This window comes from Ctenopharyngodon idella, chromosome 17 (assembly GCF_019924925.1).
Source record: "Ctenopharyngodon idella isolate HZGC_01 chromosome 17, HZGC01, whole genome shotgun sequence".
Taxonomy (NCBI): domain Eukaryota; kingdom Metazoa; phylum Chordata; class Actinopteri; order Cypriniformes; family Xenocyprididae; genus Ctenopharyngodon; species Ctenopharyngodon idella.
The window spans coordinates 31,445,453-31,473,197 of NC_067236.1; the positions used below are offsets into that span (position 1 = coordinate 31,445,453).

The 27,745-nt window shown below is 37.6% G+C and overlaps 2 protein-coding genes across 8 annotated transcripts; both read right to left on the minus strand.

Annotated features, from left to right (window-relative positions):
• Positions 1–2,889: 2,889 nt before the first annotated feature.
• Positions 2,890–23,632, minus strand: znf292a (zinc finger protein 292a). 7 transcript variants are annotated; one of them, XM_051868131.1, is made up of 9 exons: positions 23,349–23,562; positions 22,504–22,658; positions 18,679–18,757; positions 16,901–17,036; positions 16,545–16,747; positions 15,650–15,685; positions 15,383–15,519; positions 9,602–9,740; positions 2,890–9,519 (listed from the first exon to the last, which is right to left on the minus strand). In XM_051868131.1, exons 1-9 carry the CDS (start codon positions 23,481–23,483, stop codon positions 3,514–3,516), a joined length of 7,026 nt encoding a protein of 2,341 aa, XP_051724091.1. In that variant the 5' UTR covers positions 23,484–23,562; the 3' UTR covers positions 2,890–3,513. The 7 variants fall into 7 exon arrangements, with proteins under 7 accessions (XP_051724091.1, XP_051724092.1, XP_051724093.1 ...); XM_051868135.1 differs by lacking the exon at positions 2,890–9,519 and adding an exon at positions 13,132–13,213 and having other exon boundaries at positions 9,604–9,740; positions 23,349–23,632; XM_051868132.1 differs by lacking the exon at positions 15,650–15,685 and having other exon boundaries at positions 23,349–23,573.
• A 481-nt stretch (positions 23,633–24,113) lies between these two features.
• Positions 24,114–25,313, minus strand: cga (glycoprotein hormones, alpha polypeptide). The gene is made up of 4 exons (XM_051868139.1): positions 25,245–25,313; positions 24,983–25,081; positions 24,698–24,885; positions 24,114–24,610 (listed from the first exon to the last, which is right to left on the minus strand). The coding sequence occupies exons 2-4, from the start codon at positions 25,074–25,076 to the stop codon at positions 24,536–24,538; spliced, it is 357 nt and encodes a 118-aa protein (XP_051724099.1). The 5' UTR covers positions 25,077–25,081; positions 25,245–25,313; the 3' UTR covers positions 24,114–24,535.
• Between the last annotated feature and the right edge of the window lie 2,432 nt (positions 25,314–27,745).

The window sequence follows — 27,745 nt, forward strand, 5'->3', positions numbered from 1 at the left end:
AAATCAGCTTTTACCTTAAAATGCACTGATAACCACCATGATAAAACAGGTGGAAAAAAGAACATATATATAGACAGAAAGCCACACGAAGAGTCAAAAGGCCTGTCCTTAAAACATTGCCAGAACTCATACTCCCCGTTTCACAGACAAGGCTTAAAGGGATAGTTCACCCAAAAATGAAAATTACCCCATGATTTACTCACCCTCAAGCCATCCTAGGCGTAAATGACTTTCTTCTTTCAGCCAAACACAATCAGAGTTATATTAAATATATCCTGGATCTTCCAAGCTTTATAATAGGAGGGATTGGAGGATGAGTTTTTGAAGTCCAATAAATTGCATTCATCGATCATAAACGTACTCCACGCAGCTCCGGGGGATAAATATAGGCCTTCTGAAGCGAATCGATGCATTTGCATAAGACAAATATCCTTATTTAAAACTTTATAAAGTAAAATAACAAGCTTCTGGTGCAACAGCCATACGCATTCAACGTACGTCCAAAAAGCGTTAATTTCCGCGATGTAGTACACAATGACATGGTTTAGCGTCATGACGTAGCGTAGAACTAAGGCCTAATCCTGGCTTAATCTAAGCGCTGTCTGTGAAACTGGCCTTAGGTTATATAAAATTAATCCACCACTTGGGCACAAGTGATGTATTTAAATTACGTGTAAACATTAATGCAGTCTTGTAAGTAAAGCTGTTTGGATTATTGCACATGGCTGTCCTCTTCTTTGTACTTGGCTTGTAACACGTAACATGGTCTCAGAAGTAACTGAGCGATGGATTTAAACCTCCAGCGGGACTTGAGTTGCACCTTAGGAATTTATCTGAAAACAGGAGAAGTTTTCGAAAGAGGTTTGAATTATATTCAGTTGTAACAGGATACTCTACAAGTCTGCACACGTACAGTCTTCACTTTTTCTTCATGTTGCTGATGAAGTTTATAATACCTCAATATTTGAAAATTAAAAACAGTATGTGGGGAAGATCATGGAGTGTACTGTAACCTAAAGAACAATATAACATATTAAAGATAGTTTTGTATGTGTGTACAAGGAGAAATGTCAGTCAATATGTAATGGAATTGAGAGTTTGGAAAACTGGAAGAATGTCTGATACGAGGGATTAAATCAGATGCATATTATGAGAGAGGCTTAGGAGTGTCAGGGTTATGTTCCAGTCTGTTGACTTTTATTTTGATACTCTTCTGTTTATTTTAATACTAAGTTTCCGTTTGTCCGTTTATCCTCTCTGTTTAGTTTTGGTTTTCTTGGTTACTGATTATGTCCTCGTTTGTTTCTATAGTTAACGATTAGTTTCATGTCCTCCTTCCCTCCAGCTCCACCTTTGTCCTCACTCCCTCTAGTGGTCCTCCCTGGTCTTCCAGGCCCCTGGCTCCACCTCAGTCCCACGAGCCAGCGACTCCATGTTGGCTTGAGATGTCACCCCTAACCGTCGTCCTCTCAGCTCTGCCTGGGTCTCCAACTCTTCCGGCTCTGCCTCTGTGAGTCAGTTCCCAGGTTCCGCCCGGACCATCCACCTGGCTCCTCCCTCTATCAGCTTCTCTGTGGGCTCAGCTGCATCCACCACCCTCCCTGTACTGTTGGACTTTTTAGCGCAGGATTGACGTAAAAGTCGAATGAATTCCGAATTGACTGTTCAGACTGAGGTCGTATTGCAAAACATCAGGGGTCATATTCACAAAACATCTTAAGGCTAAAAAAGTTGCTCCTAACTTGCCGATTTAAGAGAAACTCTTTAAAAAATAATGGGCAGTTCATTTCTAATTTTAGGACTAAATTTTTGCTCTAACAGTAAAAATACTGTTAGAGCAAAAATTTAGGAGTCCTAAAATTTTTTTTAGAAAAGGGGATAGTTTATATCCTCAGTGTGAAAAGATGGATCTCAAAATCATGATCAGTGTTGGAAAGGGTATATGCAGAGATAAGAATGTGCAGGACTTGGAGGATTTTTCTGAAAAACAGTGACCAGTTTAACTGCTCAGGACCAACAAGGGAGCAACATTTTTTTTTTTTTAAATTCAACTATTGTTTTGTCCTGTGGACTACAGTATATGTAAACGTGATGTGAAATAGCTTAAAGTATAGTATAGTACATAAAAAAGGATGCCTTTTATTTTGTTAAATTTAACATTGTGCAGATTCTGCAAAGTGTGTAAACTTATGACTGTATTTTAAGCCTGTGAAGCCTGACATTTGAAATGTTTTTGAAATTTAACAGTTTATTGAAACTTTAGACAAAATATAATTACATCCAAGATTACATCCAGGCCATAACTAAAATGGAGGTACACTTTCATATCAGCCTCTTCGAAGCTGTGTTAGTAACAGGAGTGTTCAGAAACCTACAAAAACAATCAGCAATCATGGACTACTCATACTGCTCATCTCAGTTTTCATTTCACACTTGTCTCTGACAGACACTGTTTGTAATGCACAGGGTTTCAGCTCATGCAGAAGCAGCACTCGTTGCATAACTGTCTTCATTGTGGGAATATGAATATAAAAATGTTTGCTCTTAGGCTTTCAGAACTGAGCGCCTGATCCTCAACCCTCCACCTTAAAAACAGATGATGTTTCTCAGGAGCTGAGAAGAGACTGACCTCACTGAGGTTTTGTCTTGTGTGGAGGGGAGGCTCAAACTTGACTGGATCAATCCTGACGTGCCTCAGCAGTGCGAAGTCAGAGCAGCTGCATGACTTTATTCTGTGAACTGGGGTTATATGCATGACCCTGGGTTTTGATAGATTGCCACTAAAATTTAGCAATGTAGTCTCGTTTGTCACTGCTTGCCCATGCTTTATGTGCATACCCTTTTATTATAACATCACACACACACACAAAAATACTTTGCACTTGTAGATTTGTTTAACATCTTTATTTTCCCCTCCTTATTTTGTACGTTGTCCTTCAATTCTGTGCTATATTGAACGTTCACACTGAAACATTTCACCTCATTCTTGATTTCTGGAGAAAACCTCAGAATTGCAAACACCACAATCTGACACCAAGCAGTCATGTGGATGCCACAATTTACACTGAGCATTCAGTTTACTTAAATTGAATGTTAGGTGGAAGACAAGTACATTGACACTACTGTTAAGTTAAAAAATAAATACTTTCAAAAACAACAACAACAACAAAAAAGAATACAAATCCCACAGGGATATATCATAACTTTTTTCATCCTACATAAAATTGTACATTTTAAAAAATGTTTTCATCTAATTTTCATCCGAGAATTTCAGAAATACAAAATGGTTCTTTAACACAACCATAATGGTACATCAAAATGTTAAATATTGTACAAAAGTTGTTTTTCTTCTAAAGCACTAATCAAAATCCGTTAACAAACAAGGTGTTGGAACTACTATAAATGCAAGGGAGTGTAACTGGATGTACCTGTCAGCAGCATGTGACACAGTATGTGGTCCTGAGAGCAAGGCCTTGATTTGATGTGTGTGTGTGTGTGTGTCTAATCTAACCATCAACTGTGCAGCTCCTTTTCCAGGATGACCAAGGGCTGCATATCTTGAAGTTGTTTCAACAGAAGTTCAGAACAAGTGGATAGGTTTTCATACATAACAATTTTAACATTCTTTACAGTCTCAATCTTTAGTGGATTTCGGAAATTAACAACACATTGGACTTGGTCTCTCTCTTGGATGATTGGTTTAAGTTTTCGCTGTCGTTTTGATGGATTGGATAGAGTGTCTTTGCTGAACTTCAGGACAGATGTCTCAAACTCTGAAGGCTTATAAAGTTTTAGTGCAACATCTTTCTCTACTTGGTTCCCTTGAGAGTTAGATGAGTTCAATATGGATCCTGAGACTTTCAGCATACATTTAACCTGTTCCCCGGAGCAGTTACGAAGACTTTGCTTTCTTTCTACACAGACTTTGTTTCTGCATTCTGACTTTCGTGGACGACCTCTTTTCCGTTTGACTACTGGCATGGTTGGGGCAGTGAAACTTTCATTAACTGGATTAACTGGAACCTCCGCTGCAGGCTCTGGGCTTACATCTTCAGGACTGACGTTTGAATGGTCTGTTTGATCTTCATCAGGAACCTTCACCGTTTCCTCCACCTCAATGTTTTTTGAGGTACTATCTTCTCTGGGCATCTCACTGCTTTTCATGCAAAAAATGAACTGGCTTCTTTGATCCTCAATGTACTGATCTGCGAGGCCATGAGTGGTGTAATGTTTCAGTATGCTCTGCTCATCACTCATTACTGAATCACAACTCTCAATCATACAAGGGTACTGTAGAGGAAGTCTTTGATTGCACATGGCAGATGCTTCATCAATGGATTTAAGAGCAGGCTTTTCTAAGGCCACCCGAAGGTTTTGGACCTTGTCCTCTTTCTTTTTTGAATGCTTCTTCTTCGTTTTAATATTGTTATTTGCAATATTCTCTTTTCCATTGTTAGAACTTGCACTTAACTTTTTTGCTTGAATATCATTCCCAATTGCATTTTTTTGTTTCTCTTTCATAGTTTCAAAAGTAGCATCATGTTTCTTTATAAGATGTCGAAGAAGGTTTGACTTGGTCGTATAGACCCTATCGCAACCTTCAAATTGACATCCGAATGTGAGGTCCACACTCTCAAAGTCCCCATCTGCTGAAACCTTTATTGCTTTGTGATCATTTTTGATATGATCAATGTATTTCAAATGACACGTAAAGTGAGCAGAACATTTTGACTGGTCACACTGAAACGTGCCGACCTCAACACCGGATAACAACGCACTTGCCTTTTCCAGTGTGCACCTGTGGAGCAAAAGATAGTGTTTCAACAAACTGGTAACTTTCGAGACTACTTTTGAGCATTGTTTGACTTGGCATCTGTATTCCTGCACTTGGACCACTCCGTCAGATTCTTTAGCACTGTTTTTTTCATCACGTTCTGACTGATGCATAGCCCTGTAATGGAGGATAAGATTTTGTTGGATTGAAAAGGCAGCCACACATCCTTCATGCACACATCGATATGGCCGGAACATAATGTGCGTATCACTTGTATCACCAGAATCAAAGGTGTCTACTGGCATTGTAGTTTTCTCTTGAATATCAACCATCACATTGGAATTCATTTCAATTGGTCTGTTAGTTTGTGTAGTTGCATTTTGTGTTCTTTCGTCAGGAGCATTCATCGTGTCCAAAAGAAAGAGATTTTGACTACTCAGCTCTTGCATCGCAAAAGTACCTGGTTCATTTAATTCACTGACATGATTCTCTGCAGTCAGAGAGGGGTCTTTTGGCGGTTTTACACATGTAGCTGGAAGTACTTCAAGTTTTAAATTTTTTTGTGATGCTTCCACAGTTTTGGAAGTCTGAGTGCTGGAAACTGTAAAGGATTTTTGTGTGGGCCGTTTCTTTTTTTTTTTGGTAACAATGTTGCCTTCTCCTTTAACATTTGAGTCAACAGATGTAACAGGCAAATTTGGATTGATTTGGTGTTGAAACTGCTTTGAGAGGGAGTCATTTCCCTGGTCGTTGATGAGGCTAGCATGCACATTTTCCGACTTTGATGTCGATTTTCTGATCTTTCTAAAACCAAGGCCAATTTTCAACAGAGACACTTCTTCTTTTGAAAAATGGTGGACATTTTTGTAGTGGATTTTCAGGCCTGTGGTTCTGGTAAATGTCTTTGAACATAAATGGCAGCTGTATGGAGCAAATTTGTCAGGGTTTTTCTTCATTTGATTTATCCTGTCCTCACTGTAGTCATGTACACGGCTAAGGTGTTTAAATAAAGCTTCCTTTGTCATTGCTCCATAAACACAGCCTTCTTCACATCTAAAAGGCTTTAAAACACATTTCTGCTCGTTTTGTTCAGGATCTTCAATTGTGTGACACTGATCATTACTGATGACAGCTTTAGAGCTCTGATCGTGCAGGTTAGTGCTCTGAGATTTGATCTCAGATTTGTCTCGACTGAGTATATCAACTAAATCAAGACGTTGTAATGCCCTTTCAATTTCCATGATTTTGCCATCTTCACCAGTATTTGCAGATATGATTACAGCTTCGGGTTTGATGTCTTTGCCAGTGTTTGATACAGGTGGATGGAAGAAACTGTAATTTCTAGTCATTTCAGAGGGGTCTTGAGAGGACATATTAGTGTTCTGGATGCTATCCGTGCCACCATGCATGCTTGTTAAAGTGTTACTGTTAAAGGTGTTGGATTCTGATGGTGCATAGACGCAGGATTTGTGAGCGTCCTCAAGTACGTCATTCATGGGGAGAGGCATTTGTGCCATTGAAATATCAGGATCATTCAGAAAATCAAGAAATGATACTGGTAAATCACCAGTAAGATCAATTTCATCTACAGTTTTGCACTGGGAACGTTTTGATAAATGACCTCCAAGTGACTTTGTGCTTGAAAACTCTCTGTAGCACCTGCAACAAATGACTTTCCCATCCTGTATTATGGCAGGCCATTTTGTTCTCTTAGATGTTTTAATTTTTTTGGATTTCCTAGTTTCACCAGAACCTGAAACATTCTGATCATCTGAAGTGATTCCTTCTGTTCCTTCCTGCGACAATTCATGATTACAAAAATCTTCTGGACTTTTCTCACCAGTCAGGGGGGCAGCACTAAAGAAATCTTCTGATGATTCCTTAAAATGAGGGGTTAAAGGATTCAACATATGTTTGACATCTGATGAGAGTAATGCATCAGTACCATCAGTGCTGATTTCTTTGTTTGAATTTTCCAATGACTGCACTGAAACAGGACCTGCCTCTGAAGGCATGGTTGGAAAATATAGGCTGCCGTTCTGCCCAGACAAAGTACTGACGGAAATATCAGTGAGATGGTTTTGTCCAATCCGACTGAATCCAAGATTAACGCTCGACTCAACCTGTGACAGGTCACAAGTCTGCTCACTGTTGAGGGCATGCAGTACTCTAAGAGAGCTTGACACATATTTTGAGGCTTCGTTCATCACACTTGAGGGTGTGTGGGGATTCGCAGAAAGGGGGACGATGTCATCATAAGATGAGGCAGTTGCGTAATCTAAGACTGTGTCAGAATGGTATGATGGGGTTGTGTGCTGGTTCTCAGATAAAATTGTAGAGCGGTAAGGATGTACAGAAAAACCTGAATCCAAATTCTCCATTGAAGGCGTTGCCCATGTCTGATTTATTGGTAATTGCATCAGATCTGTCTGGTTTGATGTTGCACTTTGAGTGTTTTCAAGCTGAGAGCAAAACTTGGCACTTATGGGCTGCATACTATCGTGACTGGAGAAAACAGAGGAAGGACTTTCAATCACCGAGTCCAGAAGTGTAGTATGTTCAGTTTGTTTGGAACGATTTGTCCATTTCACAATCCGAGAACTAGTGGTTGTGTGCCCAGACGACGACTTTTTTGCAGCAATTTCTGCAATCCTTTTGTACTTCTTAGACAACTTCCACTCCTCAAAAGCCTCCGAATGAACATTTTTGACATGTCTCGATAAACTTTTGGAGGTGCTGTATTTCCGTGTGCAGGTTTCGAATGGACACACATGATTCAGACCTTCTTCTCTGTTGGCTTTTGTCACAGAGGGAGGCGACTTCAATGTGGAAGGCTTAAGCTGACTCCATGGGAAAGAAAACAATTTCTTATCTTTCAAGAGTGTTTGAGTTTCACTGTCGGCATTCTTTACAGCATCTAAATACATTGGATCATTGCTCTTGATGGGAATAGGCTCCAGTTTTACATAGCAAGATTCAAGATGCGATTGCTTTGTACTTTCAGGACAAAGAGGCGTCTCAGATTCATCAGGCTGAACAAGATTAGTTTGGGAATCATTTTCGTTCAATGTCAACTGGGCTGTGCATGATACAGGAGGCTCAGGCTTTTCTGTGGGATCTTGAGTATTGTCTGCAATGCTTTCAACTGTGCATTTACTTTCTACTGGGGTAACCTCTTGAGAAACCTCTTTAATTTGGCTTGGAGGCAGCTCTAAGGCAGGAATAGTCGGAGTTAGTACTTCAAGTTGAGAAGGTGAGCCCCCTTCAACAGAAGAGTGGTCCTTCTGCTTTGCATGTCCTTTCTGATGCAGATCCAGCTCAGACAGGGTGTAGAACACCTTGTCACAGTTATGACTTTTGCAGGAGAACGTCACGTAGTGCTGTGCTTCATGATCATACAGCAAGTAAGTCTCGTTGAATATTCTCTCACAGTTTGGATATGCACACTGTGCCTGAAATTCAGCGTGTACTTTTCTGTGTATCTGAAGCTCAGCATGAGAGGAAAAGCTGCAATTACATCCGAGCTGAATGCAAAAATACGGCTTCTCGCCACAATGCATCTGTAAGTGATCGTTAAGATGGGTCACATTAACAAACTGACGGTGACAATACTGGCACATAGCCTTCTGGCTCTGTATTTCTAGGAATTGTGTTGCTTCCTGCTCGTTTTTGTGGGCCTTAACGTGTGCAACCAAATTCCTGAAGTACTTGAAAACTTTTTGACAGCTTGTAACAGGGCACGAACACTGTTCAGTGTTGGTAACATCACGAATAGGGTTGCCCTGTTTGGGGGATGACACTTTAATTTTACTTTTTACATTTGTGCTGGGACTACCGTTTGAAGCATATACACTGTTATTGCTAATTGTCCCTTGGCTAACTTTTTCAGTTTTGATGTAGTGCTCTTCTTTTTTCAAGGTACTGCTAGCTGCTGCCAACTTGGTGTCTAAACTGGGACGTTTCTTGCTCACACCCATAGCAGCAAGGCGTTCCTTACATGACTGTTTCACATGTGATGCCACATGAGGCTCTAGAACTACCCTCGTTTCAAACGTTTTAGTACATATTGGGCAACGGAAAATCCCATCTTGAACATGCTTCAATGCATGCTTCACAATCCTGTGTCCAAGGAACTCTTTGTCACACAAAACACAATACTGCATATAAGCTTGCCAATTGCGGAATCGAGCAGAAACAAATCCCATCTCTCTCATCTTCTTCATTTCCCTTTTCTTCTTTCTTTCTGCTTCAACTTCACTGAGCTCGTAATTAGGACTATCAATAAAATGTAGATGTTGGAAATATTTTTCATCATGGTCATGGACTTCATTGTCTTCACTGTCAGTACATTTGTCAGTAGACAATATAGCTGTTGCTTCCTGACCCATCAAAGCAAGGCATTGACGTTTTAGAGTTTTCCAGTCCCAGAACTCCGGATCAAAAGGCCACTTCGTCTTTAAGGCCAACAACACGTCACAGCGTAGTGAGTTCAGAATTGGTGGATCCTCCTGCTCAAGCTTTTGGTCAGGCTCATTAAAAAGAGTCTCAACAGCATAGTAAGAGTCCAAAGACGGATTTATCAGGAACTCAGTGAGTTGACAAGCCCGTTTTACTTCCAAGTCTAAAGGCAGCAAACAAGAGATTGTTTTGCAGATACTGATATTACAGCCCTCGTTATCATCAACTCCCATTTTTAGTGCTTGAATGCACATTTCGATGCACACTGAGAGTCCATTTTTCTCAACCTGAGAAAACAAAAATGTCATCGTCAGTGCCGCTGCCTTGGCTTTTGTAACACATTGATATAAAAACAAAAACTTTTCTAACCTCCGCCTGAATGACTTTGATGAGGAGCAGAATATGGTACACACTCACGGAGAGGCGTGCTAACAGTCTGCATTGCTCCAAAAAGGCCTGTTTTGATTCAAGCCGTATTAGAAGTTTACTCCAAAACAGTGTCAGCTCCCTGTAAGATATACAATATTATTCATGTGCTCAATTAAAAATTAAATCAATTAATGATTAGCAAGTATTTTTTAAAATACACAGTAGGACAGCATGATGAGTAAAATGATAATCACAATTATTTTGTTTGTCATTTTTTTGCACGCTCATGAAAACTCCTGTTATAATCAATAAAGCTGTCTACACTGCACAATAAATCTCGGATTCACACCGTGTATACGCCTTGTTGATTATAACGGGGACATTTGTAAGAGTGCAGCCAGTCAGTGAGTTTACGGTCATCCAGACAGTAAAAAAGCCTGCACTGAACAAAACAATGATGATCAGTGGTTTTCTTTCATGCCAGGGAACACAAAACACTTCTTTTTGAGTGTCAGGTGTTGTTGCAGGTGCGTGCATAATTATTAAGTGGATAGGTATATCAGGTAGGTTCTGGAAAATGGCACTGGCAAGTAAAGGGTTCCTGGTGGTTTTACACTTAATTTTGCAGTTAATAGGTTAGTTCACCCAAAAAATTTAATTTCTGTCATTAAAGGGGACCTATTATGCAAAATTCACTTTTGCATGGTGTTTGGACATAAATGTGTGTTGGCAGTGTGTGTTCACAACCACTCTATAGTAAAATCCACCCACTCCTTTTTTTTTAATCCCCATAAATCATAAGCAGTCTCTCTCTCAACGACCTGTTTTCAGCCATGGTGTTAATGTGACATCACATTAGCCACAGGCCCCGCCCACGAATGCTGACAGACACTGCCATTTTAACATAGAACCGCCCTGAGCGAGTTCACAGTGAGTTGTACACAGTCCGCCATTGCTGCACTGACGAGAATGTCTCCCAAGTGTTTTAGGTGTTCTGTAACTGGATGGATTAATCCACATAGCTCTCTCCATTTACTCCTGAAATCTGAGCTGCTGAAGACGAGGTGGATTAATTTTTTTTTCGAAGAAAATGCCCTCAACTCTACCAAAATTCGTTTATGTCTGCGCAAATCATTTTACAAAGGACTGCTTTGTGAATGAGGGTCAGTATAAAGCAGGTTTTGCACAAAAGTTGCTCCTGAAGGATGGAGCAGTGCCAACTGTTCGTGATCAAGCTAAATTTTTTTATAAGGAAGGCGAGTGTAAAACAGGAAACCAGAGCCATTTCGTTATTTTCATTTTTAACCCGAAAACGCATGTAGTTTGTATAATTCATAAACGCATCTTCATTCTTATTGAGTCTCTCCAACAGTGTATAGCTTTAGCCACGTTAGCCGTGCAGCACGCTATCAAACCTATTCAGAATCTAATGTTAACAAACATCAACAACAAAACATGCCATACCTGTTATATGCTGCATCACGAACAGTTTGTAATGATCCATTTTGCGAGTTATATTAACTGTGAGCTCCTGTATTATGTATGCCTCAGTGTATTGGAATGACGAGCGAGCCCTACTTGGTGAGCTTGGGGGCGGGGAGCGCATGCTTATTTGCTTTTAAAGGTACACACACCAAACAGCACATTTTTTTCTCCCACCCAAAAATAGGCAGTTAAAACATGGTATAATAAAAAATCCATGGGGTATTTTGAGCTGAAAATTCACAGACACATTCTGGTGACACCTGAGACTTATATTACATCTTGTAAAAAGGGGCACAATAGGTCACCTTTAAGTACTCACCCTCATGTCGTTCCAAACCTGTAAGACCTTGGTTCATCTTCAGATCACAAATTAAGATATTTTTGATGAAATCCAATAGGTCTTTTTTAATCCACCATAGAAAGCACTGTACTTACTGTCATTTAAGGTCCAGAAAAGTAGTAAAGACTTTGTTAAAATAGTCCCTGTGACTGCAGTGGTTCAACTTTAATGTTGGGAAGCGACAAGAATACTTTTTGCGCGCAAAAACAAACAAAAATAACGACTTTATTCAACAATCTCTTCTCTTCTCTGTCAGTCTCCTAAGCTGTAGACGTGGTAAACAATGCAGCACTTCCGTGTTTACATCAGAACGGCGGCTCAGTATTGGCCGACGCTGGTCACGTGAGCAGCACGACGCACGCGTGTGATGCTGACGCAGGAGCCGACCAATAATGAGTCGCCGTTCTGATGTAGAACCTGGAAGCGCTGGACGTAAACAGTGTAGGAGAATGACAGGGAAGAGACGAATTTGTTGAATAAAGTCAATATTTTTGTTTTGTTTTTGTGCACAAAAAGTATTCTCGTCTCTTCATAACATTAAGGTTGAACCACTGTAGTCACGCTGACTATTTTAACCATGTCTTTGCTACCTTTCTGGAACTTGAATAATGGTAATTACGTTGCTTTCTATGGGGGATAAAAAAAACCTCTCGGATTTCATCAAAAATATCTTAATTTGTGTTCCGAAGATGAACAAAGGTCTTACGGGTTTGGAACAACATGAGGGTGAGTAATTAATGACAGAAATTTCATTTTTGGGTGAACTAACCCTTTAATTTGTCTTTTCAATTCAACCATTTTTTGCAACCCTGCTGACCCAATGAGCATATCATTTTATGATGGTCATGCTTTAATTTTGAAATTTCTGTAGTGTTGCATCCTTCTCATGGCTATTGCATAATTGTTGACTTTTCAGTGTCAGTTATATGTTCATTTAGTGCAATTTACCTGTAGAAAAAACTGCCTAATAATTTTGTATATCTGAATATAAGGTGTTTTTCATTTTATGGGGAAGTCACAATTACATACCAATACTGTTATTGTTAAGTTTATTTAATAATTGATTCATTAATCTAATTTAATTATCAAACACTAACAGGTTAAAGGGATAGCTCACCCAACAAAGAAAATTCTGTCATCATTTACTCACCCTCAAGTTGTTCCAAACTTGTCTAAATTTCTTTGTTCTGTTGAAGACAAAGGAAGATATTTTGATGAAAGTTTGTAACTAGGCCACTTTGGGGCACCACTGACTTCCATAGTAGGAAAAAAACTACTATGGAAGTCAATGGTGCCCCAAAACTGTTCAGTTTAACACATTCCTCAAAATATCTTCCTTTGTGTTCAACGGAACAAAGAAATTTATACTGGTTTGGAATGACATGAGGGTGAGTAAATGATGACAGAATTTTCATTTTTGGGTGAACTATCCCTTTAAGTAAAAACAGAGTGAATATGTAATATGCACCATATTACATAATCACTATATTTTTACTCTATTTATTAAAATGCTCCTCTTTTTCTAGCTAACTAATGAGCTATGGACATTGAATGGCTTTCCTGGGGTGTAATGTAATGTAATGTTACGTGACATTGTTTTCCAGCTGTTTTACTGACATCTTTCCACAATTGAAACTGATTGAGCGATTAAATGAGAAATTATACATTTCAGTAAGTTGTACTGGGGTTTTTTTTTTCAACATACCTTCTCATGTCCATTCATGTTTATTTTGTGTTATAACCAGTAGTAAAGATGAAGAGATGATCATTCATTGCGCTCCGTGCTGCTGCTTGAACATTAAGGAGTGTTTTGACATTAAAGAGTTCTAAAACAACATTTATGGTTTGAATTTTGTGATAAAATTGAAAGCTGAAAGTTTTGTTCACTTATTAAATGAAAACAGCATAAACTAAAATATTGATCTTGAGATTTAAGAATTGATTCATTTATCAATATGAAGATTGACTATAATCACACTAGTGTAAATATTGTGAACCCAGCTAGTGTACACACAGCTTACATGTTTACCTGTTGTAGCTTATCCATGTTGTGCACAAGAAATAGACGCTGACACAGTCCAAATGCACCATTGGAGGAGCGTTAATCACTGTTTCATTTAATGATCGGAAAAAATATATGATCAGAATATTGACTTGCCTAATAATTATGCACGCACTAGAGTATATATATATATATATATATATATTTATATAAAACCTCACAAAATGGGAACAGAACTGAATGTTGAATTTATGTTTAGTGAATTGCAGGCAAAATCACAAACACAATTTTTACATTGTTTGTGCGGTCCTAACGCACAGTGATTGAAAATTAAAGGTGAAGTATGTAAGATTTTTCAAAATACATTCTCTTGACACAGTTTATTGTTTACTGACTACTATTAGTATGCTATTCATGGGTTTATCTCCCCCAAAAGTGTAAACCTCCCCCGGCACCATCGGAACATTAGCCGTGTTTTCAACTGTCAGGCCAAAAGCAGGCGTGCTAGTGTGTGCCAGGGCCAGTCGCGTTTCCACTGTCACTTCCGGGGCTTGATCGTGCCTCGTCGGGGCTTCTTCGGGGACAACAGGCCAGGGTTTTTAGCCCACTTTGGACCAAGGTATTCGGGGGCCAAAAAACCCTGGCCGTTTTATAACATATTTACCATAGTAAACATGGAAACATGGTCTTTATACTGGATTGTCTGATACCCATATTTAGCTCCGCATATGTCATAAAATAAAGTAACTCCACTTTTTCGTGAGTTTCTATGAAAATATAACTATTGGGACTGTCACTGGAAAGAGTGCTAAAGCACCTCAGGTCATATTTTTGGTGGAAAATATTTAGAAATGATCATTCTTTCTAAATGTAATATAAACATACTGTCCTGTGACTACAAATAAACAGAAACAGACATGACAGAATAAGTATGTGTGTCCACTTTCTTTTGTGAAAAATTATCTTCCAATGGGGTAAGAAAAATAATCTTATTTCTGTTTGAAATCTTGTTTCTTGTTTCTGTCCCAAACAGAAACAAGATTATTTTTCTTACCTCACTGGCAGATCATTTTGCTTGTTTTAAGCAAAAACTCACTTTATTTTTATTTTTTATTTTTTTCAGAAAACAAGAAAAAATATCTTACGTCATTTTACTTATCTAGTAAAAGGATTTAGGAATTTTTAGATATTTAGACTGGAAACGAGACAAAAATACTAAATAAGAAAAGCATTTTTTGCAGTGAAGTGCTGCGGAGCCTCTGGCCGGACGGTGGAAAAGCAGTGTGATTTTGGGCTCTGTGCTACAGGTCCGAGGCTCGCACTGGCCCGACAGTGGTAAAACGGCTATTGACAGCAGTTCACTCAGATCAGTCAATTTCTTTCCAGCAACCTATAGCAAAGGTTTGTTTTACAGAACTGCAAGCCAAAATTCACTGCATTTAGACCTTTGAAGATTAAACAGGTCATAAACACATGAAAGGAACAGGGCAATGCAATGCGCTACAATGGGCATTTCAATACCGTACAGCATCATCATGCACCCATTCTTAAATTCTGAAAGTTTTTAACATTTACTCAGCCTCAAACTGATGTGCTCGTCATGTGAAAAAGTGTGCCAGATACATTAGATGGGTTTATTATAAACGAGGAGCTCATGTTCGCTCTAGACAGAGTGTTAGCCTACTAAGTTGCTTACTCATGACACATAGCAACAAAGCTAAAAGTATTCATAATATTTTGTATCTTTTATTGAAATTAGCCCAACTTTTACCAGGTGGGGCATGCCTTCACAAGCACCTTAAGAGCTGTGTTTGTGATGTTTGAGTTGGGGAGGTGCTATGTGAGGTTTGCAAGGTTGTTTGAAAATATGATTTATTTCTGTAATTCCGCTAGCTGACACTAGTGTCGCTGAAACGACATACTTCACCTTTAAGAGTAAGAAAAAAGGTCTTACCAGGCACAATAAGCATCCCCGCTGAGAAGCTGGCGCTTGAAAAATGCCGTACAAAGACTGAGAGCTCCCTTCTCATCTTCCTCAGACTCCAAGTTACAAATCATGTCCAGAGCCTCCTTACAGTCTATCTCCTTTATCTACCAAACATAACAGAGCGAGTTTAGGTTACACATTAATTGCAATAGTCAAGCTTATGAAAATAAATAATAATAACAGATTAATGAAAGGGTTAGTTCACACAAAAAAGTTTTGTCATCATTTACTCACCTCATGTTGTTCCAAACACTTAAGATTTCCGTTCATCTTTAGTAACACAAATGAAAAGTTGTGAAAATATTCACTCATCACTTTTGTCCCTCTATTGAAAGTGAACGCAACAAAAAATTTCATGCATCAAAACCTACAAAAAGACATGGTAAAAGTAATTCATGTGAATTAAGCGGTTTAATCCCAGTCTTCTGAAGAGACATGACCGCTTTATATGATATAACACATTTAATTTAGGTTTATTCAAATATAAATAATACTTAACAACACACATAATGCACATACACACATCAAACGGGGTAAACACAGAAGCCCAATGGGGTTTGTTCTCGCATGCCAAGCAAGTATAATTGAGCTTCCATGCTTACCATATTTGAGGAATTCTATGTATATGTCTTGATCAAGGATGAGAGAATATTAAAAATATTCATTTGTGTTCCGAAGATGAATCAAAGCCTTCTGGGATTGGAACCACATGAGGGTGAGTAAATGTTGACAATTTTAATTTTTGGGTGAACTAACCCTTTATAGAGATTCTATCATGATACAGAAAAGAGGCATTAATAAATTCATGTTGTGCAAAGCTATACATTTTACATCTTACTGAAATATCAATTTGGATGTTCAAAAAAAAAAAAAAAAATCAAATTGTAGGAAGTAACATCTGGAGCTAAATTCAACAAATAAATACTGCTTGTTACAGATGAGAACTTTTCATGTGCAATCCACTTCTGCATACAACTGTAATTGTGGATAACATAAGGAACACAAACCACCCGATTATAATTTCAAATCAAACAAAACATGTGAGAGCAGAAATACATTTGTAAATATGCTTAAACTTCAGCATTAATACAATATAGACTGATTCTTTTTTTTAAAAAAAGACCCTCACCTCTTGCATAAGTTCTTGTTGTGGCTTTATTTCACACAGACATACGAGGTAGATTTGTTTAAAGTTCTTCTTTCCTCCAAATTCAGGAAACTCCGCGCATATCTTTGCTAGTATTGCAGCTTTATCCATACGCTTCTGTTTGATGAGGTGCTTTATACGCATATGAAGTAGTTCAGGTCCTTCTCGAGATAAAAACTCATGTACTACGGAAGACGCACATCCAAACAAGTTAACAATAGTAACAGTACAATTATAAATGAATGTCATTATTACCAAAATTTGGAACAAGTAAGGTTGACCCATGAAAGAGAGAACATTCAAATAAAAAAGTAATAGATGGTAGAAAGCATTTTTACCTTTCTCTACATTAACGGTGTCACTTGAGAGAAGGCTACACAGCGTGGCGTTGGACCACACACCATTCTCCTCCACTAGAGTCAACAGGGTGTGAAGCTGCGCGTTTCCATGTGCCTGAAGGATGTCATGAGCCATCTGCATCAAAGAAATCATCAACACAATTTTAAAACATATGTTTTTAAACCTTAATTAACTCAAATATTGAGAGGCTGCAGACTCTGCAGAGCCAATGGGTGAAGCTTGAAAGTCCAGCCACACCTAACCCTACCCATAACCCTATCCCTAAACCTAAATTATGTCAAACTTCACCCATTAGGTCCACAGAGGTGGAGCTGGACTAGGTTCCACGCACTACATCCAGAGAGGGGGACCTCTGCAGTGAGCACCAAATATTGCATAATTAATACACTTAAAAAAAAAACATTCAAAGATCTTCACCAACATTCAAAGCAATACTTTCACATGCACAAATGGCCAAGGGTGCCCAATCCTGTTCCTGGAGATCTACCTACCTGCAAAGTTCAAACAAAGCCACTTTAAGGCAAGCCTGCAACCTTAGCCAAAAAAAGTGTAAGGCTAGCTAATGCTGCAGTACACAGGGAAGAAGACAAGAGGCCTTTTTTTTTAATGGATGTCAATGGAGGAGAGGCTTCACTACCCTGAACAAACCGCTTTTGTGAGGAAATAGCTTATTTAATGAATCGACAGCCCGGCATCGGCTAATCTTCAGGGTTGGAGCTGAACTTCTGGTACATCTCCAGTAGCGGGATTGGGCACCCCTGAGTTAAGGCCCGTTCACACCAAGAACGATAACTATAAAGATAACTATAGCGTAACTATATTTGCATCCACATTAACGAACGATAACAGTCTGTTTATTCTAAACTCGCACACTGCGGTTTCAAAGTGTGTACAACATGTTTTTGCTGTTCTTGTTGCATTTACACGGCTTTAACCAGCAGATGTCCTCAGCATGCTATGTTGAGAGTAAATAGCTAGTGTAATCGATCTAATCTAACAGTGAATTTAGCTGACGAAGTCCATATAGTGGAATAAAAACAGCACCTAGTCTTTTTCGCTGCAACTTCAAAGGAAGCAAGACAATGTTGTCGAAACTAGCACTGGATACCTGAGGTCATTTTATGTTACACTGTTTGCTAGCCTGGCATAATGATCTCATCGTTAATACTTCACCATTTATTCCGAGGGTATGACCGATTGTTTTCCATATATCCATTTTCTTTAAAGTATCCTTGAAAAGAGGGTTTAACTTGTCAAACAGTGGTGGATTTTTCTGGACCTCTTCACAATGTCGTCTGCCATTTTAAATGCGCGAGCCCTTAAATTAGAATGAATGAATAAATGAGGCATTTATAGAGCTCTTTTATATGTACTACTCTACACCCAAAGCGCTTTAAAATCATATCAGGGGTCTCTCCTCATCCACCACCAGCGCTGGAATAGATTCTGATTGGCTGTCAGTGTTTTATCGTTCAACAGCTGGAAAAAAAAATCGCTCTGAAAGTGATCCCAGCGATATCGTTTCTCTATATCATTATTGTTATAGCTGTGGTGTGGACAGTGCTATTCTTTTATATTTAGAACGATTTTTAGAACTATATCTTTATCGTTATCTTTATAGTTATCGTTCTTAGTGTGAAAGGGCCTTAAGTATCATTCTGCATCAAAATTTGATGATCCACGTACATACACCAGTTCCACAGATGCTACACGTTACCTTTGTGTTAATAAAAACATTTAATGTCTTGTCTCTGACCTTGACAGAAGATTGAAACTCTTCCCATAAGGCACCAGGGATTTTCTCAGAGAATGACAACAGAAGATTCAGACAGCTCCTGGCAGGGAACAAGAACATCTATTGAGTAAATTAACTTACACTGTGTTCAAAAATACTCACTTGTTTACTTATGCACTATTCCCTATATAGTGAAAGGGACACAGTGCGCTATATTTTAAAATAGTGAACAAAAAACAGTGAGCGAATATGGACCTTTATGTACACACCTTGTACCTCATTACAGTGATTTTATCAAGGCTAAGAGGTGTCCTGAAACACCAGCACACACCGCCATCTAGTGGCTAAAGCAATAAATCAGATTCACACAGGCTCAGACACACAGTTCCATAATTGTGACAGATTGAATCCACAATTAAACAGTCTGAGCCATATTTATGTGCAGTTTTTCTTCCCATGACACTTGCAGTAACTCTTCAGTGCTCAGCTTCTAGCAGCAGGCAGATTTCAGATAATCTACAGCGTTTTTAAAATTAAAATTTAAGGCTTTTTAAGACCTCACATTTTAGCCTTTAAAACATGTTTTTAGAAAAGGGATGAGTCAAAATTATAAATGATTATATTTATATTCATTTAAAAATAATTACAAATTATATTCATTTAAATATATATATATATATATATATATAAACACAGGAATAGTTTGCCAGAAGCCAGTTAAGTTTTTAAAGTTTTAAATATGGATATTTTTCTTACACAAATGCATCATTTCACTTCAGAAGGCCTTTATTAACCTCCTGGAGTCATGTGGATATATTTCATAATGGATGGACACGCTTTTTTGGGCTTCAAAATCTCATCCTCTATTCACTGCTATTATAAAGCTGGGAAGAGCCAGGACATTATTTAATATAACTCCAATTGTGTTCGTCTGAAAGAAGAAAGTCATATACACCTAGGATGGCTTGAGGGTGAGGAAATCATGGGGTAATTTTCATTTTTGGGTGAACTTACCATTTAAATCAATTTTAATCAATGTCTTCCTATTATGTATTGTTTTGATTATTTTATGATTTTTTTTTTATAAATAATTTTTATGTAAAGCACTTTGAATTACCATTGTGTATGAAATGTGCTATATAAATAAACTTGCATTGCCTTTAAACAATATGTGTTGTAAATAGCTAAAAAAACGTTTGTCAAGACAAACAAACTTCGATGTTGGCTTGAGAAAGCCTGATCAGAAAGTTTAAAGAAGTTTTAAAATCTTGACGTTTGAAGGTTTTCAGTTTGAAGTAGTTTGAAGTTTTAAGTAGTTTTAAGGTTTTGAAGACAATACAGTCATCAGAAAAACAGATAGATAGACAGACAGACAGACAGATAGATTGGTCTTTTAGTCCGATCTTCAAGCAGAAGGAACTAGATGAAATACTCTGAATGATATCAATCCACAATTGGACTTGTGATGCAGCCTGAAATCATAAATCACACCATGTTCATTTGTTTGGCCAGAGGAGGACCGACGGAGGTAACCTGACTGAGCCTGGTTTCTCTCAAGATTTTCTTTTCTTTACTGCATTCTGTCACCTGGAGTTTGGGTTCTTGCCACTGTCGCTTTTGGCTTGCTTAGTTTGGGACACTTAATATTCAGCAATATTATTGATTTGACTGCACTGACACTATCAGATGAGAACTGAACTAAGCTGGTTTTAAGGTTTTCTCCACATTAATTAAAAGTGAATTAGAATGTTATCTTGATTTCTTCCACTGAAGGTTTTAAATCTTACTTGCATCCATGTTTAGAAAGCATTTAACATCATTGACATTCAGTCAATTTCAGTGTGTGCCGTCACACAAGCTATCATATGGCTTCAGAAGACTTGGGATATAGTGCACAAGTAATATGACATTTGTAGGTTTTTTTGTCCTTTTTCACTATGAGCTACACTTTTCTATGTAAAAATTCTTCCAAATTTCAGAATTTGCATTTGTAAGTGAACCGTTCTTTAAAATGGGAAAGATGCACTTCTCGTACAAGAAAGCTTTTCACCAGTGACAATGTGTCAATTCACTTTTTCTCAGGTTCTTTAAATTGGCCTATTATGCACTCTAAAAATGCTGGGTTAAAAACAACCCAAGTTGGGTTGAAAATGGACAAACCCTGTGGTTGGGTTAAATGTTTGACCAACGTGTTGGCAGTTTTATTTAACCTAAATATAGCTGGCTTAAAATGAACCCAAAATAGGTTGGAAATTAAAAATCAGACACATAATTACTAGAGGCAACAATAATAACCAAAAGGTGAACATTAATTAATAAGCAATTGAATAAATGTTTATTGTTTAGTTATTACTCATTAAACTTATTAATAAATGTGAATTTCCAACATACTTTGGGTTCATTTTAAGCAAGCAATACAGTAATTATTAAACAATCGTTGAATTAAATAAAACTACCCAGCAGGTTGGGCAAACATTTAACCCAACCGCTGGGTTTGTCCATTTTTAACCCAACTTGGGTTGTTTTTAACCCAGCATTTTTTAGAGTGTGTGGGCATGGCTTGGCAAAGACCATGACCACCACTAAAAAAAGGGGTTTCGGAGCTAAGAGCAAAATCATTCACTAAGAAAGTCAAAAGCTAGACTGCCAGTTGTGTATTTCACTAAAACAACTGAAGTAAGGAGTTACTTCCTATAGGGCTGTCACAGTGAAGGAATTTCCACCGCAGTGATTTTGAGTGGTTCAGTATCGTGATAAGCGATATTTTCACCATATTATTATTATTATGCTATATAAGTAAGCTTTTTGGCCTATTATTATATTTATAACAGTTAGTTCCAATAGTCGAATCTGTATCAGCACTTGCACATGTCTCTGTGCGCACTAGACAGGCTGTCAGTCAGTGCCGTTACATTGATACACCAGTAGGTGGTAGCAAGGGACTGTCTTCATGAGTGAGTCATCATTAAACCATTCAAAATATGCTTAACTACTCTGATTTATGAATGAAACAAGGTGTTGAAATTAATTTAACTTTGAGTGCCACTTCACAGGGCTCAATGATGATCAAGGCGTCAACTGGGTAACGTTGAAGTTGATGTTTCATTTCATAGAGATCAATGGCATTGATCCAGTGCATTGAACAGCGCTAAAGCCAGTCATAAGAAATCCCCTTAAACATTGAAAGAATACTATGACAAAGATATCGCTTTTATCTTCTGACAACTGTAATCGCTCTGTGTATGTGTGTGTGTGTGTGGAGGAGCTGTCTGAGCCCCGCCTCCGCCTCAGACACAGTGATCAGACGAGATGACAGAGACAGAGCTATAGGCCAAAATATTTGTGAAATTTATTTTTATGTTAACAAACGCACATTTAAACGCAATGGGCAATATATTGCGTCACCAAAACTTATCACGGCCATGTCCATATATCATTTGATAAGTCGATATAGTTATTGCTATATCGTTATAAAGTTTTAATTATACAGTATTAGCTTTTTATCACAACTGGTATCAGGAATTGTGATATTTCTATGCAACCTTATCTCCAGCAAAAAAAACAAACAAACAACAACATCAACTATATTGTGAAATATATTGTTATCGAGAAATAACAATAATGTTGTGAAATACGATTTTGGTGATGTTACGTTGAGTAATCGTGTTAAAAATAATGATCTCAAAACTGAACAAAATAATTGTGATTGATTTTTGCCATGTGTTTAACATAACCTTGAGTTTTAATGTGTTAAACTCTCATATCCAGCTCAAATGATATTCAAATATTAAATATTAACCTCAAAAGAAAGACCAAGCATGCAAACCCATTCTGGTTTATACTCACCATGATAACTTGTCCAGCACATCTGTTACGTGTTCACATTCAGGGCTGAGGAACGGGCTAGCCTCAGCGCAACACATTATAGCTACCGTGTACATCTCCAACAGAGGAAGTGGATCTTCATCTGGTCTCCACTGACATCCATGCTGCATCAAAACCTGAAAGTAAAAAAGTCTCAGTCTCAGTTCAGAGTCCAAACTATACATATATTCTCTATTGCTATGGCATGATGATCAGCGTTGGCCCAAAGCCAACAACAAAGGCATGTAACTGTATTCCTATAAATAATGAAATATGGTATATCTGATGAAAAGTAGTGTATTATTACATCACATATGCAGAGGCCACGTTGCGATCAAATACAGTATTGACAGGATTTAGTTTTCATTTAATCTGATAGTCAAAGAATTTGACAGATTCACTCATAATTCAATTGAAAACAGCTGTTTTCTTAAATAAAATACATGAGCATTACAAAATCATCTCGATGTTACATTAGCTTATTTTATAGATATATATATTTATAATTAGGATTATATGATTATGTATATAACTTAAATAACTGTTCTGAGTGAAAGTAAAGGCTGCTGCTACAATAAGCTAATGTGTTAGCCATCAGAAGCTGTGACCATACACACAAACAAACAGCATGACTGTAAGATTTAATGACTGTAAAACACAATCATGCTTCATCTCTTCAGCATACAGCTTTTTGTGTGTTTCCCATCATATTTATGAATGACTGTATTAGTATTGTTAGTTTTGTTATCGTTGGTGCAGCGATGCAAACATGCAGCATCGTCCACGAACAAAGACTGATAGATTAAAACGCATGAATAAAGTCGTACTTGACAGAAATCCTGACAAAAACTATTGGAGGCATCTAGCGTCGACTCGGAGCTCCTTTTTAATTCGGAGATGAGATCCTGAAATTTCTGTCTGAGGGCCACAGCCTCAGTCGCGCTGCCCTCCTCCTCCGCCATCTTCGCTGCACTCACACCAGCCCAAATATCTCAAACTACTACGGCCAAGGCCTGATCCAAATATTCATGACCCGTGGATTCACTATTAGAGGGTAACCGAGCAACGTCAGCACAGCCTAATTAATATTCAACGATAAAAATCTGCATTACAGCAAGGTTACAGAACGACGCCTACCACACATATTTAATATTTATGACTGGGAAGCAGTCGCCATAGTAACTGATATGAAGTACGTCACAGAAACATGATTAATATTCAATCATGACCCAATCTTTCGGCATAGTAGCATTCGGAATTTCTCTTCGAGTAACGTCCCGGCCGGCGGTATGAGGGCGTCTGTTTTGATTCACAGAAATTAACGCCATTGACACAAATAAATCAATCTTTCATACTTTCTTTGAAAACAGCTTGCGATTTTATAAAACAATTTAAAAGAAAAACCTTGAGAGAACATTGTTTTTTCCCCGCTTTCAGGCATGTTTTTTTAAAAAAAAACAAAGTTATGCTAATAGGCTTAGCAACAAAGAAATGTATCCTAGCTATAATATACACATGCTTAGATATCAGCCTCCCCCATTTAGAGGATTAAACAGACAAAGAAAATTGATTGAGAAAAGAAACGAAGCAACTGTCATAAGCAATCTTGTTTTTAATTAATGTATTTGAACAATCTTATAGCAGCGACCACAAAACAAGTCAGCAATTACCAACAAAAGAGGGCTTAAATTAATACCAAGCAGAGTATAGTAATGAAGTTATCTTGCATTTTATAAATGATACAATTTTATGCTCTTAAACTATGTATGGAAGTAGGGCACAAATTACAACAATATGACCTCCTTTTAAAAAAGAATAGTTGGAAACAATCTACAGTATGAAGACAATTTGCACAGTACGGGTATATAGCAAACTTCTAACGGTATGTTTTCACTTTAAATATGTAAGTCGTCATTGTGATTCAAGAACAGAAATAAGCACTGCAGAAAAAATGACAGGTACAGGAATATAACTAAGCAAACACAAGTAAATTAGGAAATGTCATATAGTGTTTTTAAGATTTGTGATAGTAACAGGTGCTACAGTGGCAGTCTGTGTGGTTCACTAGTTTGACATCGTTGACAAGTACCTACAAACAAAAACAAACAATTTTTATTATATACATTTGAAAGAAATAATGTAATATAGCAGTAGCAGTTATTAATTTAGATTTTACCCGTTTAACTTCTTTGGCTACACAGCATGTAGCTTCTGATGTGATATTTTTGGGAACAAGCATGGTTTTCTTGGACCTCAGGGGTGTGGGGTAAGCCCTGGAAAAGCAGCATCCCATACACTGATAGACGGGAGCGCCGGGTTTTGAGAAAATGTTGTTCTCCTTGAGTTTGCACTCCTCACATCCAACTTGTATATAAATACACACACACATACAAATATATATAACAAAAATGTAGCAGTTCCATGTTAATTATTAGAATTTAGTCATTGATTATCAACTTACAGTTAGTCATATCATTTCTTGGATATACTTGTCCAAGATGAATAAGCATTAAAAACAATAAAATACTTGCTCCAGCATATCTTGTCCAAAACATGATGGCTATAATAGGAAAAAAAATAAAAACAAAACAGCTGAAAAATAAATTACACTCACATTTTTAAAAGACATCAAATATGTCTTCTCAGAATTTGTTATATTTGTACATTTTAGTGTATTCTTTAAGAGCACAAATATTTAATTTGACAAAAAAAAAAAAAATTACCTTTGTTCTTGACTTCGAGTGAGATGTGATCAATCTGACTTCTCAGACGCAGGTATAGCTACCTTTTATACCTTGCTTACGCCTGCCCCATTTTGTGTGTGTGTGTGTGAGTGTGTGTGTGCATCGCATGTGATTGTTCCCTTGCTGACCTTGTAATCCATTAGTTAAATGAAGAACTGAATATGTACTGTAGTTTCAATTAACTATATTCTGGCTTGAGATCTCTGACTTTAACCGGCATTACATTGTTGATTGTGATAACGCACACTAAAGCTTGTACATAACACATTCGTTCCATTTTCAATCCAAACCTCCGGATTGTTACATGATTTACTGTCACATGAAGTAATCTGTAATTAACGTTGTCCCTCAACTCTTCTATAAACACACAGTATCAATTGTCAAGGATGAATGTTTGTTTGCCTCGACTATCTCTCAATCTTTCCATCTGCAGCAAATCCACAAGACCTTGGTTTGGATTATGCTGTTTCATGCCTGATGCAAAGGTAATTCAATATTTTCAATGCCAGATGGAGAGGAGAATGTGACATTAATAAATTAATAATATTTTATGCTATTTTCAACACTGCGGTTTATTTGAGACCTTTCTGCATTACTTCGCAATTACTTCTGCTTTTACGTTCTCTAAATGTACAAAGACCATTTTTTAAGACCAAGTAAAGAAAATTTAAGTAATAAATTGAAGAGAACACAGCACATCAAATTTGTTTCTAAACATAAATGTCTAGATGAAAAACAAATCTCCATTTCACAAAAAATAGCTGAAGGCTTGAATACAGGTGCTGGTCATATAATTAGAATATCGTGAAAAAGTTCATTTTTTTATTGTAAATTATTTTAAAAAATGAAACTTTCATATATTCTAGATTCCCTACATGTAAAGTAAAACATTTCAAAAGTTTTTTTTTTTTAATTTGTTGATTAGAGCGTACAGCTAATGAAAGTCCAAAATCCAGTATCTCAAAATATTAGAATATTTACATTTGAGTTTCATTAAATGACCATCCCTACAGTATAAATTCCAGGTATCTCTTATTCTTTGAAACCACACTAATGGGGAAGACTGCTGACTTGGCAATGGTCCAGGAGACAATCATTGACACCCTCCACAAAGAGAGTAAGTCACAGAAGGTCATTACTGAATGGGGTGGCTGTTTACAGAGTGTATATCAAAGCATATTAAATGCAAAGTTGACTGGAAGGAAGAAATTGGGTAGGCAAAGGTGCACAAGCAACAGGGATGACCGCAAGCTTGAGAATACTGTCAAGTAAAGCCAATTCAAACACTTGGGAGAGCTTCACAATGAGTAGAATGAAGCCGGAGTCAGCGCATCAAGAGTCACCACACTCAGACATCTTCAGGAAAAGGACTACCAAGCCACTTCTGAACCAGAGACAACGTCAGAAGCATCTTACCTGGGCTAAGGAGAAAAAGAACTGGACAGTGAACAGTGGTCGAAAGTCCTCTTTTCAGATAAAAGTAAATTTTGCATTTCATGTTGAAATCATGGTCCCAGAGTCTGAAGGAAGACTGGAGAGGCACAGAATCCAAGCTGCTTGAAGTCTAATGTGAAGTTTCTGAAGTCAATAATGATTTGGGGGGGCTGTGACGTCTGCTGGTGTTGGTCCATTGTGTTTTATCAAGTGCAAAGTCAATGCAGCCATCTTCCAGGAGATTTTGGAGCACTTTATGCTTCCATCTGCTGACAAGCTTTATGGAGATGCTGATTTCCTTTTCCAGCAGGACTTTAGCACCTGCCCACAATGCAAAAACCACTTCCAAGTGGTTTGCTGACCATGATATTACTGTGCTTTATTGGCCAGCCAATATGCCTGACCTGAATCTATGGGACATTTTCAAGAGAAAGATGAGAAACAGTCAATCCAACAATATACAGATGATCTGAAGGCTCAATAGTGCCTCAGCAGTGCCACAGGCTGATCACATCCATGCCACACTTCGCTGATGCAGTAATTTGTGCTAGGAGCAAGTCATTTGCTGTAATATGTCCTGCCAATCAAGTATTGAGTGCACAAAAGAACATACTTTAAAGAACTTGAACTTTTCTGTTTTGCAAATCCATTTTTTGATTGATCTTAGGAAATATTCTAATATTTTGAAATACTGGATTTTGGACTTTCATGAGCTGTACGCTCTAATCATCAAAATTTAAAAAAAAAAACTTTTGAAATGTTTTACTTTACATGTAGGGAATCTAGAATATATGAAAATTTCATTTTTAAAAATAATTTATAATAAAAAAATGAACTTTTTGATGATATTCTAATTATATGACCAGCACCTGTATATCTGCTCCCAACCACTATTTCTGATCAGACCCATCAGATACTCCTCTATGACACTGCCGTTTCACCTGAATAGTGTTTAAACACCCAAAAGCTCTGGAATCAAAGCATGCAATTTCCATCAAACATGTAAAAACAAGAATTTATTTATTCATTCATTCATTAATTCAAAA

Excerpts from the sequence above, each read along its gene's own strand:
- znf292a (XM_051868131.1), bottom strand. The coding sequence starts at position 23,483 with ATGGCGGAGGAGGAGGGCAGCGCGACTGAGGCTGTGGCCCTCAGACAG. Across the intron at positions 22,659-23,348 it reads TTTGTCAGGATTTCTGTCAA|GTTTTGATGCAGCATGGATG; the intron begins GTACGACTTTAT and ends TTTTACTTTCAG. Across the intron at positions 17,037-18,678 it reads AGTTTCAATCTTCTGTCAAG|ATGGCTCATGACATCCTTCA; the intron begins GTCAGAGACAAG and ends TCTTTGATGCAG.
- cga (XM_051868139.1), bottom strand. The coding sequence starts at position 25,076 with ATGTTTTGGACAAGATATGCTGGAGCAAGTATTTTATTGTTTTTAATG. Across the intron at positions 24,886-24,982 it reads AAGAAATGATATGACTAACT|TTGGATGTGAGGAGTGCAAA; the intron begins GTAAGTTGATAA and ends TTTATATACAAG. Across the intron at positions 24,611-24,697 it reads TAGCCAAAGAAGTTAAACGG|GTACTTGTCAACGATGTCAA; the intron begins GTAAAATCTAAA and ends TTTTGTTTGTAG.